The following is a 20,778-nucleotide window of genomic DNA, read 5'->3' on the forward strand; positions in this document are numbered from 1 at the left end:
AAATGTATTGATTTATTTGTGAACAAAACACCAAGAATTAAAGGATGCTGTTTGGATCAATTTGCAGTGACAGCTAGGTGTATGAAATTTAAGATGAGATCATGTATATTGATCAAAAGTGATTAAATTATAAGACTCTGGTAAATAAGTAGCAAATTCTAAAGATTTTTCATAAGTTCCCGATAACTTTTTATTACTTTGCATTTATGATTAATTAACTGTGCACTTTCCAAGGTGAAGCAATTAGCAACATTCATTCTTGCAGTAATCTTCTGTAGCATGGTTAAATTAAGATACATTATTGAAATTTATGGATCAATCAGTTTCAGAATATTTTTTTTGAATCAGTCTAAGAGAATATTTCTGAAACTTATTTTAAAAATCTGCATGACAAATGCAAGAGGCAAAGAAAATTTTGTGTAATTTTAAGAGTTAAGATTTATTTAGGATCAATGCTTTTGTCACATGAAAAATCAAAGAAAACTTCTAATTAATGTAAACATGAATGAAATGAATAATCAAGCTAAGATATACTAATAGATAAAGGAAGGAAAAAAGAAGGAAGAAAATTGAATAACTTTAGAGAAAGAAGGACAATTATTATTATCAAACAAAAAAGATCTAACACTCATCAAGAGCTTATTTATTTATATTCTCCAAAGTCTACAGAAAGTTCTGATACCTACAAATACATTTGTAGGTTTGTTTTTATTGCTGTCAGTGTAACATGATAACAACAAAAGAAGGGTATGATGTTACACCACATTTCATAATATCTAAAATATGCTAATACAGAGGGTACTCTGGTTTTCTTTTCCAATCATACTTGCTTCTGTCAGTGGATTCTTTATGTTACTTTCCACTGTTGCCACGTCTTTGCTCAGAGTGACGGATTTCTAAAAAGTAAACGAATCGATGCAACTGACTTGACTTCTTTAAATAAATTACCTTTTAGCATGTCGTATCAAATGGGATTTTTGTATTATAACTTGGACCGAACTGAGTTATATGGAATTGGATCAGAATCTTGCATTATTATTGCATTTTATTGAAATGGACTCAATTGATTTGATTTTGGCAATTAACTGGATTCTATGAAGTTGGTATGAATTGGGCCCTTTCTGAAGTGCCAGGGATGCATTTTGCATTTTGTTGTGAATTAGGAACCACCTAAATAAATTTAAATAAAACTGAATTGAATGAAGAAATTCATAATATAGTGTCTAACAACACAAAATTATCAACTAAGAATATATTTTATTTTACCAGAAATGGGTAGTAACTAATTATATTCACTCAGTTACATTATCTTGAGTAAACCTTTGGAAATAGTTTACTTTTTATTAAACTGTACTTTTTACTTGAGTAACATTGGTATCACTACAACTTGAAAAATATTCCTGGCCACTAATTTCTGAGTGAGACTGTTTTGCTATTTTGAGGTTAAGTGCATGTATAGTAAACAATATTCACTGTCACTGTAAGCATTAACCAGTTCTAAAATAAATACAATGAGTAGTTTTATATTGAAAATATTTGATTTGTAAAAGTGTGTTTTATGATTATTATTTTTTTCCTTTTATAATTGTATAATTTATTTGTGCCAATGTTTCCATTGTATTACTGGAAATACCAGATTTTCCTTGAGGGAAGCAGGCCATTGTCTATTGACGGCAGGGGGCATAGCTGAGCAGTAAACCAGACAAATTGACATCACTTCAATAAATAGAAGAAGCGTTCATTCAGCCATTACATTCAGGCAGGTCGGAGCCGTTTACTGGAGGACAGGTCATTAGCAACCCGACAAAATGTTATCCGTGAGAGTTGCAGCAGCTTTGGTCAGGAGCCTGCCCAGGAGAGCTGGATTTGTAAGTATTTTACTAAACAATATACAGCTACTGTGGCTGTAGCACAAAGTATTTTTTACATTATTTGTTGAGCTTTGTGAACGTAAAGGGTACAGGCCGCTAGCTTACACGACACTAATCCATAAAAGCGCATCTAAACGCAAGAAATCAGCTGTCGGTAATAGATTAGCCTTGTGGTGCTAATATTACTGAGCTGAACATATTTTGTCGAGTTGTCCTTGCAAAGACCCGGTCTTCGTCCTGCAGCGGCTAAACTTAGCATCCAGGCTAACAGCGAGCTAACGGCTCATTCAGCCACGCTTGAAGGTCAGGAAGCCTGACAGCGCATGCCCTCTCCGCTGCGCAGCGTTTAACCTGCGCATATCTTAGGTTTTTAATCTCACCACCAATATCCGACAGAATAATGTGAGGTTTCTCTTGGACAAGCTAATAAGTCCGCCTGTCCTTGACTGCAGGTGTCCAAGACGCTCCCGGCCGCCTGCGTGGGGGTCAACCACATCCACACACAGAGACCATGGCTGCAGAAGACAGGTGAGACAAATGCAGTTCTGTCCTTCAACATGATGTCTTCTTCAAATAAACAATACATATATATCTATAGAAACGCTTCATGGTTTTGTTACAAAGTTCTTCATATAAACAGTGGTTGTCAAATGCTTTGCTTGTATTCAACTTAAATTTATGAGATTATTTGCAGGATACTAGAAATGGACAAAGACATTTGAGGTGCCAATTTTGCCTCTGTGATTAACTGGATCATATACAGAAAAATGGGTATTGTTTTGTCAAGATTAATTCCAAGATCTCTGATACTTTTGACATTCACGCACCTTGAAGTATAATTGAGATCAGATCAAATTTTATGGCGTATTCTGGTGTATAAATAACAGAGGTGCTTTGGTCAGGCGTTTCCTGAATGTGGGTTTTTCTGTCAAGATTTTGAAGAAAACTGATGCACAAAAAAGAAAATCCTATGTGTTCTTGAACAGAGGTAGTAGAAGTATTGAAACCACTCCAAGTTTTTGTTATGCATGTTGTTCTAAAATGAAGGCTTCATTGTTTTAAAAGCTAATTCAAGATACATTTTCTTCCATGATATTTGGAGACATAAAATCAGAAAAATGTTATTTTATGTCAACATTTTCATTGAAAACATTTCTTTTTTTTTTTGTGAATAGTTAGTTGGAATAAATGTTCATTTGTAACAATCCTTTTAATCAGCTTAAGGTACATTGCTGTTATAATACATTAAAGACATCATAATATTATACCATGAAATAAAAATGCATTCAGTTTTGCACCCTTAAAGAAAGTGGTAGCTCAATTCTGAAATGATTGGCAATAACCTGTATTCTCATTAATAACATACCGAGTGAACCCTTTACATTTTTTTGGCACTTGATGTTAATACACAAAAACAATATTTTTGCTGTACTTTGAAGAGGTTAAAGTGTAGTAAAGACGCACAAATCTATTGAACTGACCTAAGAATCGTTTTTCTCCTGACTGGTTCTGATTGTTGAGTACATGTGCTTTGCTGCATAAACGGGATTATTCTGCAAATATCTTTAGTTTGATTCAAGCTATCTCCCACCTAAAAACCTGAAGCACTTTTTTGCTTCTCTTATGTGATTGTAATTGTTGCCAAAAATAATTTAGATCAACGAATTTGTCTTTGGAATGAAACCTGAACTCTGTTCTTGCCTGGGAAGGACCAATCGGTGCTTCCATATATTGTTAGACGAAGCGATTGTAATATTAATTATTCATTCACAGGCACAGCTGAGGTCTCTTCCATCCTGGAGGAGAAGATCCTGGGTGCAGACACCTCCGCTGACCTTGAGGAGACGGGCCGTGTGCTGTCCATCGGTGACGGTATCGCCAGAGTGTACGGCCTGAGGAACGTCCAGGCTGAAGAGATGGTGGAATTCTCCTCTGGACTCAAAGTATGTTTAGAAACAAATTGATTGTTAAAAACAAAAGAAACTGTTAAAGCTGCTTTCTGCATCTGGTCAGCTGTGATTCAACAGAAGCAGGAATCAAAAAGCTTATTGCTTCCAAATGGCAAAAATGCTAAATATGTACGTTTGTCGTTGTAGGGCATGTCTCTGAACTTGGAGCCTGACAACGTTGGTGTGGTGGTGTTTGGTAACGACAAGCTGATCAAAGAGGGCGACATTGTGAAGAGAACTGGAGCCATCGTGGATGTTCCTGTGGGCGAGGAGCTGCTGGGCCGTGTGGTGGATGCTCTGGGAAACGCCATCGATGGAAAGGTTAACTCAAGTTTCATAAAACAAATTAATAATAAAAAACACTTTGAATGGAAAATTTGTAGATCAGTTTCAAAGCTAAATTAATTTTCTGCAGCAGATTGTTTTGGTATTCAATTGAATTCAATCTTGAAGATTTTTCTACCTTGGAGATTCACCGATTAATTTCTGCTTTTTTTTTTTTCTCCCCTAACAGTTTTATAATTAACTGTTTTCATTTGACCTTCATTTATACAGGTTGTCTCATTTTCAAAAGAGACCTGTTGTAATAAAAACAAAATTACAAACACAACAACAAGACAAGTAATTCAGATTTGATTAAATAAATAAACTAATAATAAAATCTCAGATAAAAAGTAGAGCAAGTTTTATAAGATTTCTTAAAAGAAATTTGAATTGTCCCAAAAGAATCAAAATGGATAACTTCAGATCCTGCTGTAGTATTTAACCAAGCAGAGTAAGAGTTTATTTTTTTCTCTTACTTGGATGTATTTCAAAGATTGATGTTCATAGACAAAGAATCAAGGAAGTTCTTGGGTTTTTGATTCATTTCTTGAAGAGTTGAAAGCTACTTTTCCCCTGTATTTTACACGCCAGTCAAAAGAAATTAGTAATTTTCTGATCTCTGGCCGAGTGTAAATTTATGACAGAAGCGTAAATAAAAGCAGCATGGTTCTCTTTTCCTCAGGGTCCTCTGGGCTCAAAGACCCGCAGGCGTGTTGGTCTGAAGGCTCCGGGTATCATCCCCCGTATCTCAGTGAGGGAGCCGATGCAGACTGGAATCAAGGCTGTGGACAGCCTGGTGCCCATCGGCCGTGGCCAGCGTGAGCTGATCATCGGAGACAGGCAGACTGGGTAACTACATTCAGAGCTCATTGAGAGAAACGCATTTATGCAATGATATTTCTAAACGCTGCTTATTTTCACTTCAGCAAAACCGCCATCGCTATCGACACCATCATCAACCAGAAGCGCTTCAACGAGGGAACCGATGAGAAGAAGAAGCTGTACTGCATCTACGTTGCTATTGGCCAGAAGAGGTCCACCGTGGCTCAGCTGGTGAAGAGGCTGACTGACGCTGATGCCATGAAGTACACCATCGTTGTGTCCGCCACCGCCTCTGATGCCGCTCCGCTGCAGTACCTCGCTCCTTACTCCGGCTGCTCCATGGGAGAATACTTCAGAGACAACGGCAAACACGCCCTGATCATCTACGACGATCTGTCCAAGCAGGCGAGTTCAAATGTGGAGGAGATTATCGCTTAATTTGACAGAATATTTTCAAAAGTGGCTTTTATTACAATGATCTCTTCTGTGTTGTACAACAGCATATCAGAGCCAGGCTATGAGATTTTTTTTTGTTTAACTACAAGAATATACTTCTAATATTAACAGAATGAATATGCAATGTTACCCAAAAAAAAAATCTTGAAATTAAGTGGGGGTAAAAATGGGAAAAGCTTTTGAGTTATCAGGATCTGATGCAATCAGTTCAGTCCATGTAGATCGTTCTTTGGCGTAGACAAGTTGTTTATATGACTGTTTCAAAGTCGAAGATGTGATAAAAGATTAAATATTTCTGTTATGTATTATCTGTAACTTAACAAAATGCTCAATATTCCTCATTTAAATTTTTTTTATCATTTTAGTGATTTGGTGAAAATGAAGCACTAATTTATTTACCTAAAATTAAAACTTTATTCTGGTAGAATTTTTAATTATTCTGATGATTAAAAATGAATTGTGTCCTGGCCCTAATATTCTATTTAGTTAACCTGGATTGATGGCAGACTTTAGGTGTTTCAACATCACTCTGAACTATGGAAACCCAAGAACTGCTTTGTTGGAGGGAGGGGAAAAAATCTACGTTTCCCAAAAATGAAATCTTCAAAAACCCAAACGGATTTATCACTCAGCCTTAAGAGCAAATGGACTGATTTTCTCCTGGTTTCTCCCACCAGGCTGTTGCCTACCGTCAGATGTCTCTGCTGCTGCGCCGCCCTCCAGGTCGTGAGGCGTACCCTGGCGACGTCTTCTACCTGCACTCCCGTCTGCTGGAGAGAGCAGCCAAGATGAACGACAACTTTGGAGGCGGCTCCCTCACCGCGCTGCCCGTCATCGAGACCCAGGCCGGAGACGTGTCTGCCTACATCCCCACAAATGTGATCTCCATCACAGATGGACAGGTTCGTATTGTTTTATATTAAGAATATTCAGTAAATGGTCTCTTTATGCAGTGGTTAATTCAGTTTTGTCCTTTTGTTTGTTGCTGCAGATCTTCTTGGAGACTGAGCTGTTCTACAAGGGTATCCGTCCAGCCATCAACGTGGGTCTGTCTGTGTCCAGAGTGGGTTCTGCTGCCCAGACCAGAGCCATGAAGCAGGTCTGTCCAGTCTAAGTTTACAATTTACCCTCATGATGTTTCAGGAGAGTTGAACCCAATAAATCCAGTCTGACTTCCCTGTAGGTGGCTGGTACCATGAAGCTGGAGTTGGCTCAGTACCGTGAGGTGGCTGCCTTCGCTCAGTTCGGTTCTGACCTGGACGCCGCCACCCAGCAGCTGCTCAACAGAGGGGTCAGGCTCACCGAGCTGCTGAAGCAGGGACAGTACTGTGAGTGTTGCTGAGTCAGGATCCGGAACATGATAAACAATATCTTACCTGAGTAGATGGCACTCTTGGCTTCTTCATTTGCTGTAAATCTAGATGAGTTGAATCCAGAGGCCAAATTGGACGTAGACCTGCTGTCCTAAGATGACTCATGTCTCCACCAGGGTTTATGTAAACACTTCCTATTGGACCGTTAAGTCTTCCTGTTTGCAATGGGCAGATAATTACACAAACCGATTGCCATGATTAACTGAGACAGCTGTGATTTACCACTAATAAACTTCCTGTGAGAAACGTTTTCTGTCAGAGTAGCTGATTAAAAGTTAAGTTGTGTAAAAACTGTTTTATTTAAAACGGTTACTAAGTGGAACCCCCCCCTCCCCCCCAGAGCTGAAATGATTAATTTCACTAATTGGAATTTACTAATTTGGTAATCGATTAACTGGAATGTACATACTCAGAAAAATCCAATTTAATAAGAAATACATTTATTCCTATAATTAAGGCAAAACTGTAGAAAAAATATAAACATTTTGCATTTCGACTGTACAGTGTCAAGTGTTTAAGTGAAAAATCAAATGTGCCAATTTCTTTTAATCGGATCAATCAATGACTAATTAGTTGCAGCCCCAGTGTTTTTGTTGTGTAAAATAGAGCTAAAATGACAAATTCAAAATAATACAATTAAATACTGGTGTACCTGCCTCTCCTGCAGCCCCCATGGCCATTGAGGAGCAGGTAGCGGTCATCTACGCCGGCGTCAGAGGACACCTGGACAAGATGGAGCCCAGCAAGATCACAAAGTTTGAGAAGGCGTTCCTGCAGCACATCCTCAGCCAGCAGCAGGACCTGCTCTCTGCAATCAAGTAAGGCAAAGCTTCTCTGTTGTATAGATTGGCACATTTCAAATATTAATTCTTTATTTTTTCTTCCAGGGCTGATGGAAAGATCTCAGAGGCATCAGATGCTAAACTGAAGCAGATTGTACTGAACTTCCTGTCCAGTTTTGAGTAACGGATTGTACTTCTCCTGATCCTCAGTGAGCATCTTATCTGTGTCCTCATAATGCGTATACATGTGAACACACTGAAGGCCAAAACCTCCATGTACAGATTTCTCCAAATAAAATTTTACAGCCCTCATTCCCTCCCTTCCTGCTCTGCTGTGCGGCTCTTCTGGTTCTTGACTGCAACATGCGATTCTGAACATTTTGTTTCTGGTGTTCTACATTCATAAAACATGTTAACTGTAATAAGTTAGAAATATATTCATCAGACCAGATGAGAGGGTTTAAATTAATTTTGACTGAACCCGTTCTTCACTGGTTTTACTATGATTGAGCTGTAGCCCCCCCAGTTGGCCTGTGGATGGAGTAAAGGGGTAAAAAATGTTTGATACCGTAGTAATAAATGCCGTGACGCTGTCACAAAATATTTATTGTCCTGTCTTTTGTTTCCAGGCTTTATCAAATGTTGATCTAGATTTTTAAATGCGGATTTTTATTTTATTTGGCTGAAAGCTGTATTTAAGAAAGAGGCATTTACTGGCCACTTTGTTAGGTACATTTAGTCTGTTGGTTTCTGCAAAAGCAAAAAAAAAAAAAGATTCCAAGCCATTCAAAAGACTCTTAGGCATCTAGATAGAGATGAAGAGCAATGGATATTTAACATGATCCATGTTGCATCACAGGTTCATTGTCATTAGTAGTTATAGTTTTATTTCCCATAAACACAAGTTTATGGAAAATAATATAAATACATAAAATGTTAGTTTTCAATTCTTCAAAACTTTAATATTTTATGCTGATAATAACCAGAAGCTGATGTTCAGCCCAGATCATCTCAAACTGGATTCTTCTGCTTTAATTCACTTTTCTTCAACAGAACCTTTAGAAATAAATCAGACCAGGAATATCTAGACAACAAATCAAATGTGACGCATTACGTTCCCTGAGTTGAATGAGGTCTTGTTCTTGTTACTTCAAGAAGCTATTTCGAGTTAAATAAAAGCACATGAAATAAAGTCACGTTCTCCGGTCAACTTGTTTTTTCTGTAGTCTTTAAAATCTTGTGCTGAACGCTTCCTATGCAGTCTCAAATATGGCCAGTAGGGGGCCTTACAGCTCTACAGAGATTATAAGAGACTTACCAAAGTCTGCTTTGAAGTTTCCAGATCAGTTTGTGGTTCTACTAAGAAATTAAAATGAATACAGAAACTTGGTTAATAAAATTGGAAAAAAAAGTTAATATTTTTTGTCACTTTTGGATTTTTTTCTGTGAAAATGTCACCTTTTAGCACGTTTAAAACTCAAGCCCTGTGGGCCAAATCTGGCCCACTAGCTATATGTGTGGCCCTTTGCTTTCTGGAGATAAGAACAGATAAAATTGTAATGTAAGAGTTGTGTGGTTCAATGTTATTTTCATCAGTCAAATCAATTCAGTTTTTATTTTTGTCAGTATCATGTTCTGTCACTAAAGGCCCTTTGAGAACATTAATCAACTTGATGAGGCCCGTAACAAAAATGATTTTGACATTCCTGCCTTATAAGATAAAAATGGTATCAATAAAATGCGCGTGCAGGTCAGATTTGCTCCTTTCCTGAATTTTCTGGGTGCCTCAAATGGACCCCGAGCCATACTACTAAATATTTCTCCATTCTCAGCGATTCTGCTGATATGTTCTCACTTCCTCCCTGTGGTCTGGCTGTGTCCTCCAAAATGAAAGAACTCTGTTCTTCTTTCTGTTGGTTCACGTGAAATGTAACGCGAGAAGGTTTGAGTCGTGCATTTCTCCAGCTGCATGGCTGCCTGGTGGGATAAAGTCAGACATGTGACAGAGTGGAGCTGCTTTCACTGAGGACTATTGTTGGCGTGACAATTAGAGCGAGCTCTATGCTGCTGACACACAGACAATAAAACAATGACAGGTCAGAAGACATGGGCAAGTTTTCAAGGGTTGAGTGGTGTTGGAAAGGAAAGCTGATCCTCAGCGTAATGTTTTTACTCAAACTGGTATTTTAAGTTTGCTGTTGGTTTGTGTGGTCCAAGCAGACAGAAAGTGACTGAGTGATTTCAATTAGCACCATTCAGCATCCAAGCACCACAAATTTGGAACAAACTTCCAGAAAACTGTAAAACAGTTGAAACACTGACTGCCTTTAAATCTCGACTAAAGATGCACCTGTTAAGAGTTGGATTCGACACGTAATCGATTACAGATTTAATGATTATTGGCTGAAAGTGCTGCAATTGTACCTACATATTGAAAATGTTTTATTTGCATTGTTGACTTAATGTAGTTTTTGATTATTGATTCTATGTTGCATGACTTTGTTTATGTAAATCACTTTGAAATGCCTTGCTGCTGAAATGTGCTATACAAATAAAATTTGATTGAATTATGAACCTCATTAGTTCATTATAATCAGGTCTTACAAATGGAAAAAAAAAAGCAGACAATAAAATTTCTATGGGATTTAGTGGTGTTTTGTTTGGCAATTTGTCTTCAGTTCTTGAACAGAATCTGTGGGGAAATACCAAAAGTAACAATCTGACAGTATTAACACTCACAAACAGATATATAAAAGTGAGCTAAAATGTTAGTTTTAATACTACTTTCAGTGTTTGGGTTAATCACGCTGACTCGACACAAACAGGGAGTCTTCATTCTCATGCACTAGGATTCTTAAAAACCTAAATGCCTGCAACATAAAGTATTTGAGTAAATTATTAATGATATTAAAACAAAAGACAGTTTTTCCCTAATTTGCATTACAGTCTACTTACACAGGAATAATAATTTTTTTCTGCAATTTTTTTACTTTTATATTTTCCACAGATTAAAACAAAACACAAAGGTAGCAAAAAGGCTTTTCCCCCTCCTTTATTTTAAAACTTCTGAACAAAAATAATTTCACACAATTACCCAGAAAAATATTGTATTTAAATATAGAAAATTACACCTGGAAGCTGACAGCAGGCAGCAGCTTGAAACTAAGGCAATAATCAATATAAAATATTTTATTTTTGAGTTCAGTTTCTGTTTATAACAGCCTTGGTTTCCTGAAGCACATAACCACCATATCTCAACAAGCCTGCTTGCAGCGTGAATACAGAGGCTCAATATGTTCTTTATAAAAAAAAAAAAAGGAATTTTCATTCAAGGTGGCAAATCACACAAGCATGTGCTACCAGTGTCCTGCGCAGTGCGCCTGTATCTGAAGCTACGCCAGGTAGCAGCTAACGCCTGCAGGCTGCAGCAAATGGCACCAAATAGGTAAAGCTTGTGCGCCCCAACAGGCAGCAGGTAAAGTATAAGGCTTGCTGTTTATTTATGGGTTTTAGGACTCTGAGGTTCTTTTGCGACTGAGGCTGAGCAGAGCAGAGTCTCTGAGGCAGCGGAGTCATTCAGTGGTGCCATAGTGGTTACTATTGTTGGGATTTTCCTGTGAATTGGAGTGACGGATCTCGTCCGCCTGCGATACCACTGGTTCCACTGGCAGTGAAAAGAAGCTGGCGACACAGAAGACCTGCAGAAGACAGACAAGATGACAATATTTTGACTGAAATGTCAAGAGATTAGAATAATCCAAGTCGACCATACCTGTTTGATGGATCTTTTTTTTTTTTTTTTTTACATGCAAGCCATAACGGTAACTCAATGAAACCTGGAGATGTAGGGATTACTAATTTAGTGCAGTGCGCCACAGAAAAGGTAAAAACCGTTAAAGTACAACTCAAAACCACTGGTTTTTTCACTCTCTATATCTGCTACACGACACATTGACTCGTTTCTACAGCAATTGACAACAATGCCACTTTATGTTGCAGGATTCAACACCAAAAAAAAAATAATCAAAAAACACCCAAATATTTCCCACACAAACACTACAACAATCGGTTACAGTACTATGGTTTTAGGCTCGATGTTATTGATGAATGATCGCTGATGTAAATTAGCTACTGCTAAAAAAAAAAAAAAAAAAAAAACAAGCAAAAAAGAAAACATTGACCTTCTTCGGTGTCAGCAATTTCAGACGGTGTCAAAAATACTAATTTAAGTGAACGAGTGTGTGAAATATTACATGGGCATGAGAAAGAAAAAAATGACTGTATTTACAAAAAGAAGAAGAAAAAAAAAGCAACAGCAAATGATCTTTTAGCCACTTTATGGGACACTTACTGTGAAAACAGCCACCAAACCGCCTTGCAAGAGGCCAACACACACGTCACTCCAGTGGTGTTTGTAGTCAGAAACTCGGGTCAAACCCACATACACTGCAGTGGCGACCAGAAAGAACTGGAGGGTGGGACGCAGAAGCCGTGACCACTTTGACCTCATCCTGGCTTGAAGGTACAGCTGAAAGATACAGAGGAAAGAAAAATGTACAGTCACACCTTTCTCTAAAGATTCCACAATCTGTATCAATATTTGTGATTCAAGTGTTCCCAGAAGCCATTTTACTGGTCTTTTTTTAAAGCATGATAAAAAAAAGTGAACATTTTTATGCTTCAGAGGGTTTCATTGGTTGTTTGAATATCTCACAAATGAACAGATGAGATAAATGTGGCATCTCATTAAGTGATTGCTATGTTCAAATTCAAAGAGAGCTTCTTTGTGCATTATCTTGACATCTGTACTGCATTGTTTTCCGAGCAGAACCAGTTCAGCACATGACATAAGCCAACATCATGAGTAATTTATGCCGTCAGGGTGTCATTACATTTTTCGCACAAACTCAATCTTAGACAATGATATTTTAGTCTTGTCAATTCAGACTGTTGTGAGCCCCTTTCAGACCGAGCCGGTTTAGAGTTTCTTGTCACTTTAAGTCCAAATAAGCTGCGGCTGGTCACGTCCTTCAACTCAACGTTTAAGCTAGCAAGTGAAAATGGCTGCAAACATGTGTGTAATTACACAAATGTACGTTTTTAAAAAACCAGAAGAGGAAACTCCAGCACCGTTAGCAAAATGGAGCAAGTGGTTTCTGGACGGAAAGTCAACAACAAAACATTTGTCTTTTCCAGCAGCCATTGTAAAGCGCATCCAGATGTAAAACCAGCTGATAAATACGTTCTGGAGCTCAGCTGGGGTTGCTCGGTGAGGGGCAGTGCCTGCTGATTTCAAACATTGTCTTATTATATGTACTTACGGCAAGGAACAGCATGCAGTACATGGAGAAGGATGAGTGACCAGAATAAAAGGACAATCTATGAAGGAGAAAAAGATTGAAGTTTAGTCTCTTTTCCTTAAATACGCAGTGAAAATGAAACTATGGCACATATCTGATAATATCTGGATCGCAGCAGAATGAGCTGCTGTCCTCAGATTCTGACTCTTGATTACCTGAATATTTGTATCCTGATGTGATAAGCGATAAGGTGTGTGAGAGGCAGCTGGCCAGCAGAGATATCGAGCACAGAATTTGAATAAAGTTTGTAGGTGTAAACAAAATACTTTAAAAACATTGGTCAACAAAATAAAACAGATTTGTGTACATGTTTTACTCAACAGAGTGCAAAAAAATAAATTAATTAATTTGGGAGCAAAACAAAATCTGTTTTGAGGCACCAATAAAAAACAATCCATAAGTAAAAATTTAAAGACAGAAAATGAAACTAAAGTATTAATCTCACCACACCATTACTGATCCAACACCGATCAATATTTTGGTATCAATATCATGGATCGATCTGCCTAAAGTTTCTCTCAACATCTGCATCACAACTTAAAATGCAGACGGCATAATTTCCACTTTTGAACATGTTTGTATTTTCATTGAAAAGGTAATAAAGTAATTTATTTTCTGCTTCCACTTCGTCACCATCCAGCATGTTTCAAATTAGGTTCTTAAGGCAAAACTGAAAATTTATGTTTATATTTGCATCAAAGATTGTTTAAGCAGATTTTTTTACTAGTTGTTTACACAACGGACACACTGTTACGACATAATATGGCAATAAGTCAAGTTATGAGAAAACAGTTTGTTTCATGGGAGGAAATTTGGTTTACAGTCTAATCTCTCATGAAATTCAAACATTTTGTTGAACTCATGACTTTCACACATCTATCTGTAAAGCTGCTAAAAATATAATTGGAAATAACCAACTGTATGACTAAGTAGGACATAATAAAAAGGTGCTTTGAGGTTTCAGTGACGCAGAAGATGCTTTTTTCCCCCATTACGTGTGTAAAAATGTGATGGTTCACACTCAGCTGTTTACTTCATCATTTTGGAAAAGGGAGGGAATCACATGTTCAATGGTATTTTTAAAGAGAAATCATCATAACCACACCTTGAGAATCCCCATAAAATGATTCATTGCTAAGTATTTTTTGCAATTGAATTCCTGTTAAGTTGCTTGGAGTGTTTAAGTAGCTCTAAGCTAGAAATATGTAGCTGTTCAAAACCCTGGTTTACAATAGTGTCACACAGAAGCTGATTCGTATCAGCTGCTCTTCGCAATAGGAAAGAAAATAATCTAATTTGAAAGAGGTAGGAGTGTATTGTTTTTTTTTTTTATGTCAGAGACAAAACAATTACTCGTCTAAACTACTAATATCTACAGCTGGAATAAGGATTTTAAAGCTCAAAGCAACTAGAATAAACAAAACCCAGGTTTATCCAGGTCCATCTCGTCACCACAGTCAAAACAGGTAGAGAGAGAAAAAATTGATCTTGTTCATTTATTTTAAGGATTTTACACATTTTTGACAGAAATGTGAATAATTGATACTGATAACTAAACATGATGGCACATTCCCACCTTCTCAAGTTAATACAGTAACCAATAACCATGGATAATAAAACTGATCCCTGCCATCTCAGATCTGAATGAAACTAGTATTATTTTAGTGGTGCCATTGACAGCCATTTCTCTTTTGTATATATAATCACCAATCAATCAGCCAGTGAATAAAGTCTTCAGATTTTAAACATCGATCATCTCTGTTCAGTGATTGACAGGAAAACACTGAAGAAACTGATTATTTACTCAGATTCCTGCATTTCTGACTTGTGTATCTTGGGCTGTTAGGCAAACAGTGTTCAAAGATTAAATCAGAATATTTCTGTCATTATTTGTTAATGTCCAAATTACAATTTCTCCAAGGAATTCAAAGTCTATTTTATCTCATACTGACTACATTTGTTTAATTAACATGATGATTTTGTATGCTGTGTAGTTCTCAGAGGGAAAAATAAGTAAAGATCACACACGAGGTTCTTTAAAGCTCAATTTGTGGACCATTTTCATCGAATGATGACCACAACATTTCCTACGATATGATTTTGTAACATTTATTCCCACCACAGTTACCAAATTAAGGTGATCCAAATATTCATGATAGGATCAAATCAGAATTAAAACATTAATTATTGTTTTTGGTCCCAAAAATGTGAGGTTAGAAATTTGAACTCAGCTGGATTCATTGAGGCTAAAGACCAATTAGCATTTAAAATAAAGGCTCTACAGTTTTAAAAGTTTTCTCCATGCCATTTCCCCCCATCACAAAACAAACTTTGTTTCATATTTGAAAAATTTCCCACTTTAAAATCTAATCAATCTCTTTTAGTCGCAGGAGATTAAATTCAAAGAACCTCACCTGGCTTCGGTCACCTCAAAATCTTCTCCAGAGCAGGTGAAGTTCTCTATGTATCCTCCAGTTTTACAGTCGATCTGATCCCACACCGGTTTGCACACAGCCAGGAAGTACGGCCGCAGCCGGCCGATGGAGTATTTAGCAATGTCGGTCAGAGACTGGCTGGCAGCGGCTCCAAACACGCAGCTCCCCACGGCTTTGTAGACGCACATCGCCCATTTCCTCCTCAATGACCGGTGCTTGATGCGACACATGTACACTGATAGAAACTCACCACACAGGAGCTAGGATGGGAAAAAAAAAGAAAGCCATGATGGAAAGACATAACGTCATGAAAAGGAGTCAGATTTTAAATCATCTTACCACTATGAGTGTGAAGGGAATCATGACTCCGAGGAGCAGCTGGTAGGATATGGTGTCCTCTTTGTAGGGGAATCTGATGGACTCATCGTTGCAGAAGAAACCCCGCTTGAAGGGGCTGTGTCTGGGCGTAAGGATGAAAAATGGAAGTCCAACTGTGAAGACCGAAAGAGAGAGAAAGAACAGGACGTTAGATATTAGTAAGTTGTAAATGCCCCCAACTGATGATCAACTTTCCTGATTGGTCCTGAGCATTTAAGGCGATGCTCCTCTGATAAATGATCAGGACTTTTGGTTGAACTAAACAGTCAAAAAACAGCTGGAAATTTAGGAAAAATAAAATACAGCTCTGGAAAAAAATAAGAGAACCCTGCAAAATTACCAGTTCTCTAATTTTTGCTCTTTAGAGGTTTATGTTTGAGTAAAGTCAACATTATTCTTTCATTCTATGATCTACTGGCAACATGTCTCTGAAATTCCAAGCAAATATTTAGTATTTATTTGCATAAAATGAGAAATGGTCAAAATAACGGAGAAAAAAAAACAATACGCAGTGCTTTCAGACCTCAAATAATGCAAAATATATATATACAAGTTCATATTCAATTAGAAACAACAATTCTAATGTTCTAACTCAGGAAGAGTGCAGAAATTTATGTTTTTATGGAATAACCAGGAGCTTTTCAATGGGGTTCAATGCAGTGGCTTCTTCATTTTTTCCAAAGCTGTTTTGTACTTTAACAGTGGGAAAGCGGTGCCATCTAAACTTGTTCTTTCTCATCGGCTGTCGATTTGTTTCTTTCATGATCATCAAAATAATCCTTTATCGATTCACTTCTTTCTTTTTTGTGCGTCTTCTCAAACCCCAGTCGGCCGATCCTACTGAGCCAGGTTCTGGTTCTGCTGGAGGTTTCTTCCTGCTAAAGGGGAGTTCTTTCTCTCCACTGTCGCTACATGCATGCTCAGTTTGAGAGATTCCTACGTTCTCGTCAAGGAGGAGAGACTGGATCCAATCTGCTTGGTTTCCTCAGAAACTTTTTAAGCCAGTTTGAATACTTAACTGAGCTTATTCTTTGATTACAAGGATAAAATGGAAGGTTTGTGTGATTGAACTGAAATTATTTCAAGACGACATTTATTGTGAATTTGGCGTTATATAAATAAACTGAATTGAATTAGATTAAACTGCAGCTCAAGTAGTTTCACCTTCAAAACCTGCTGAAAGATGCATCATAATTTAAATGTCCTAAACAAAACAGGGAGTCAAGCATTTTGAATCAAAATAGTCTTTTTCAGATGTTGCCATATTTGAACAAACTCAAACTTTGACAGCTCGATATCCCATAATCCAAGCTTTACATGAAGTCTTTATTTCACACTGTTCTTTTCATTAAGCCTTTGCTGCCAAACAGGAAGTTTGCAATGTTTCAGGTCACCCAACTTTATCCGCTTCGTCAGAGAACAATTAAAGCTCATTTTTAAACTGCAGCACCACTTTCTGCTGCAGGCACTGTGAGACAGCTTGTGACCACACGTTCAGCTCCATCACTGCTTGTGACGCCAACAGGAAGGCAGGAGCAGATTTACTAGTCGTTTCACAACAACTGAAGAACACAGCCAGAGGTTGATTACAGCTAAACAATTTTGTAACCGATGTGCAACAACCACGAAGACGCACCGAGTGAAGGGGCAGGATGAGACCCAGGATGTGTGATCCGTCTCGAGCACATGCTCCAACATGCATCATACTCTTCTGTTTTATCTGAGTCCGTTTTATCTGATTTAGGAAACTGAAAACTCTGACATCAGGCATTTCTCCAAGTGTGGATGTTTTCAGGCTAACCGTCACTGCCGCCCAAATTGCTCCATCTGCAAGGAGATCTGCACAAGCTTATGGGATTATGCATTTCTGTTTGTTCTTTTGTAGAAGCAGCCAGCGCCATTACGAGATTGACTCTTTAGTTACTTAAAATGATGAAGATCAGACTTTCTTTGTAATTAGCCAAAATTGACTCCACACGTAAACATGGGTGAAATATTTAGTTTTGTCATTTATTCACAGAAAACCTTTATCAGATGAAGACATGAAAAGACAATATCTCTTTGTTTAGTTTGTAGGGATGTTCAGTTGAAAGTTGAATTAGCTTTAAATCTGACATGTCAACTGTGTTTCTTCATGATAAAAAACCAGATCAGCTGGATTATGCAGGGATTAAATCACGTTTTTCTGGTTGAATGACTTCTTAAAGCAAATGTTCCTCTTGACTATATTCATCAAAATGAAATGGCGCACATGACCATTCAAATGTTTACTTGTATAAAACTCTTACTTCCCACTTTATAATTAGGCACCAATTTTCTTAAAATCTCTATAAAATACATTCAAGACATAAAACGCAGAATTTTTACAAATTTTTGCTTTGGTTTCTTACTGGATTTTACAAGAATCATAATAATTACAGAACAAAGTGTCCTGTTCTGTAAACACAAGGCAAATGTAAAAGGAGATGGTCCTGTGTCTGCTTGTGGAAAAAATGAGGAATAGAGAGCAATCAGCAGCCAACCACAAGACAGTGACTAAGCAATGAGGAATATCCTCAGGGAAAACTTTCTACATTTCTGAAACCCTGATCTCACGAAAAGAGATCAGAATCTGCAAAGGCTTATTAGTTTCATCTCTACATCTAGTTTTACAGCATGCTTTTTCTCTGATTCTTTTCCACTCATGCAGCTAAAAAACAGATTAATGAGTGAGGTGGTGGGGGAGATGAATGAAAACATGCAGGGTGGAACTTTTTCCATCTGACTGCTGAAACCTCAAACCTTCCTCTGAGTGTACAAATAGCATTCATGCAAATAACCTCACGCTGAATTCCTCCTCCAGTTCTGAAGCTTTAAAAATGTCGCAGACAGAAAAACAAACAAAAAAAAACAAAAAAAAAAACAGGTTTACCTACCGAGGACAAAGCAAACAACGTCCAGGATGACAGGGATTCCCGAGGCTTCAAACATCTTCGCTGCTTTCGGGTTTGTGTCTCCAGTGAAAAGTTTCCTGCTGCTTTCAGGAGGAGAGACGAGGCGCAGCCTTTCTGCCGTCGCGTCGCGTCGCGTCGCGTCTCTATTCGGACACGCAGTGGAAACACAGCGCGGTCATTGTCTCTGGAGCCGCTCCGAGTCTACCGCCGGGTGGGGAGGGAAAACCAAATCCGAACAGAAGGCGAAACTAAAACTAGAACTAAATAAATAGATGAAAACTAACACAGCAGCAGACAGCCGCTCACCCTTCCTGCTGCTCACCGACCATCATTACTCAGCGGGATTCCTTCTGCTCATCAGAAAATATCCTCCTGTCAGCGGATGACACATTCACCCCCGGAGCGCTTTGATTAGCGATGCCTTCAGGGGAAGCTCGGAAACTTCGATCACCGGTGTTTACGCAAGAAAAAAAAATGCAGCAGTGGCTATAGAGGTCCAGAAGTGCCACAATTTACTTAGAAATAAACTTTAAATGTTTGCTGATGAAATTATCACTTACTCTAGAACAGAGTAAAATAACCCCATGGACAATATGCAATGTTTACGATATATTCTTAATCTCCAAATAGCACCGCTGGTAGAAAAAAAAAACCAGAAAAAAATCTTGAGTGGAATCAGGAAGTCTTGCTTCAACATTAGGTGAGTTTCTGTGTCTGATTTGGTGAAATTATGTTCGTTCTTCAGTCTGTGAAATCACCGGCAGTGGCTCGGGTATCCAGAAAATAACAACAAGAAGTAGGCCTAATTACAAAAGCAATACTTCATAATATCACTCAAGTGAAAATAAAAGATGTGAACAAAGTTTAAAAGTTTGCTTTTGTTGCCCAAAAAAGATACTCAAATAAATGTGCTCAAGTATACCGCTGAATATGATATTGGTGTTTCACAAATTAACATTTTATGACATTTCCGTAGGTTTCACTCCGGTGAAATAAAATATTTGGTGTTCAATTTTTTAATAATTTATATTCAACATGGATAGCACACCTGAATTATGGTAATATACTTTACATACTTGTCTTCCATTACACTTTCTTATAATATATACTGATAGAAAACATTCTAATTTTATGTTTCTATATAATTAAGTACATTAATTTTGTGATTTAATTATTTTTTTTGGAAATGTATCCATTGTAATATGTTTCAATATAGGCTTATTACATATACATCTTATTTCAGCCGCTGAACCAAAAGAGCATTTTAAATCCATATTCACTCAAAAATATTACAATAATCTCTATTTTCACACAATCAGATGATGTTTACAAAGTTTTCAGTTCAACGCCCTCATGGGAGCGTCTCCGTTCTTGTCCTTGAATTTCCGAGCTGCACTTGAAGGCAACGCAGCCAATCAGATGGCAGCCTTACTGCTACGTCAGCAGTCGGCTGATGCAGGTGTGCTCCTCCCTCCACCTCGCTGATTGCGTCTCAGACCGGAACTAAGCCGTCAACAGATTCACCGAAACATGTTGATCAGATATTTGTCTCCGTTGTTTTACCTCAAAATAGATCGGAGCAGTTTTAAAAAATATTCTTATAGATTTTAAATGTTTCAGAAAAAATGTTATGTTATTTAAAAGTTCATATTTTAATAATATTCTAATGATGCTTTATAAAGTGGACATTGTGTCTTTTTCAATACTGCGTTTTTCCATGAATATTCAAAAATAGTAAAATACTTTTTTCTCCCAAAAATCTTATTTTGATTTATCATTAGCTTGAATTTAAAAAAAAAACTTAGTAATTTTGTATCTGGACCAAGTTAAAAAAAATCCCACTTAAACTGGGGTTTTCTGATAGATTATGAAGAATCCAAAAATATAAACCAAACCAAAGAAAGTCATGATAGTTTTCAAAACTCTTCAGTTCCAATTAAACTTCTGGTTTACTTTATGCAACATGTTTCCAAACACTTCCCTTTTTCTCCTTTGTTGCAGTTGATTTTCCTTCCTTTGTTTGTTGCATCACTCAACAGCTCTTTCATCTGGGATCCCATGACGAATGCTATAAATGAGAGCATGACACATTTCA

At 37.5% G+C, this 20,778-nt stretch overlaps 2 protein-coding genes across 2 annotated transcripts; one reads left to right on the forward strand and one right to left on the reverse strand.

Annotated features, from left to right (window-relative positions):
* The first annotated feature begins 1,726 nt into the window (after positions 1–1,726).
* LOC129365928 (ATP synthase subunit alpha, mitochondrial-like) lies at positions 1,727–8,180 on the forward strand. The gene is made up of 11 exons (XM_055039478.1): positions 1,727–1,868; positions 2,324–2,399; positions 3,645–3,814; positions 3,968–4,141; positions 4,827–4,993; positions 5,071–5,371; positions 6,100–6,324; positions 6,414–6,521; positions 6,606–6,750; positions 7,463–7,613; positions 7,683–8,180. The coding sequence occupies exons 1-11, from the start codon at positions 1,809–1,811 to the stop codon at positions 7,759–7,761; spliced, it is 1,656 nt and encodes a 551-aa protein (XP_054895453.1). The 5' UTR covers positions 1,727–1,808; the 3' UTR covers positions 7,762–8,180.
* Positions 8,181–10,613: 2,433 nt separating this feature from the next.
* Positions 10,614–19,091, reverse strand: LOC129365929 (phospholipid phosphatase 1-like). The gene is made up of 6 exons (XM_055039479.1): positions 18,666–19,091; positions 15,712–15,863; positions 15,352–15,632; positions 12,899–12,956; positions 11,929–12,105; positions 10,614–11,275 (listed from the first exon to the last, which is right to left on the reverse strand). The coding sequence occupies exons 1-6, from the start codon at positions 18,718–18,720 to the stop codon at positions 11,150–11,152; spliced, it is 849 nt and encodes a 282-aa protein (XP_054895454.1). The 5' UTR covers positions 18,721–19,091; the 3' UTR covers positions 10,614–11,149.
* Between the last annotated feature and the right edge of the window lie 1,687 nt (positions 19,092–20,778).

This window comes from Poeciliopsis prolifica, unplaced genomic scaffold (assembly GCF_027474105.1).
Source record: "Poeciliopsis prolifica strain line A6 unplaced genomic scaffold, Auburn_PproV2 SCAFFOLD014, whole genome shotgun sequence".
Classification (NCBI taxonomy): domain Eukaryota; kingdom Metazoa; phylum Chordata; class Actinopteri; order Cyprinodontiformes; family Poeciliidae; genus Poeciliopsis; species Poeciliopsis prolifica.

Coding starts and splice junctions, on each gene's coding strand:
- LOC129365928 (XM_055039478.1), top strand. CDS start 1,809: ATGTTATCCGTGAGAGTTGCAGCAGCTTTGGTCAGGAGCCTGCCCAGG. Junction 1,869..2,323: donor TGCCCAGGAGAGCTGGATTT/GTAAGTATTTTA, acceptor CCTTGACTGCAG/GTGTCCAAGACGCTCCCGGC. Junction 4,994..5,070: donor ATCGGAGACAGGCAGACTGG/GTAACTACATTC, acceptor TTTTCACTTCAG/CAAAACCGCCATCGCTATCG.
- LOC129365929 (XM_055039479.1), bottom strand. CDS start 18,720: ATGTTTGAAGCCTCGGGAATCCCTGTCATCCTGGACGTTGTTTGCTTT. Junction 12,957..15,351: donor TTTGAGGTGACCGAAGCCAG/GTGAGGTTCTTT, acceptor TCTCCTTCATAG/ATTGTCCTTTTATTCTGGTC. Junction 12,106..12,898: donor ACTGCATGCTGTTCCTTGCC/GTAAGTACATAT, acceptor TGTATCTTTCAG/CTGTACCTTCAAGCCAGGAT.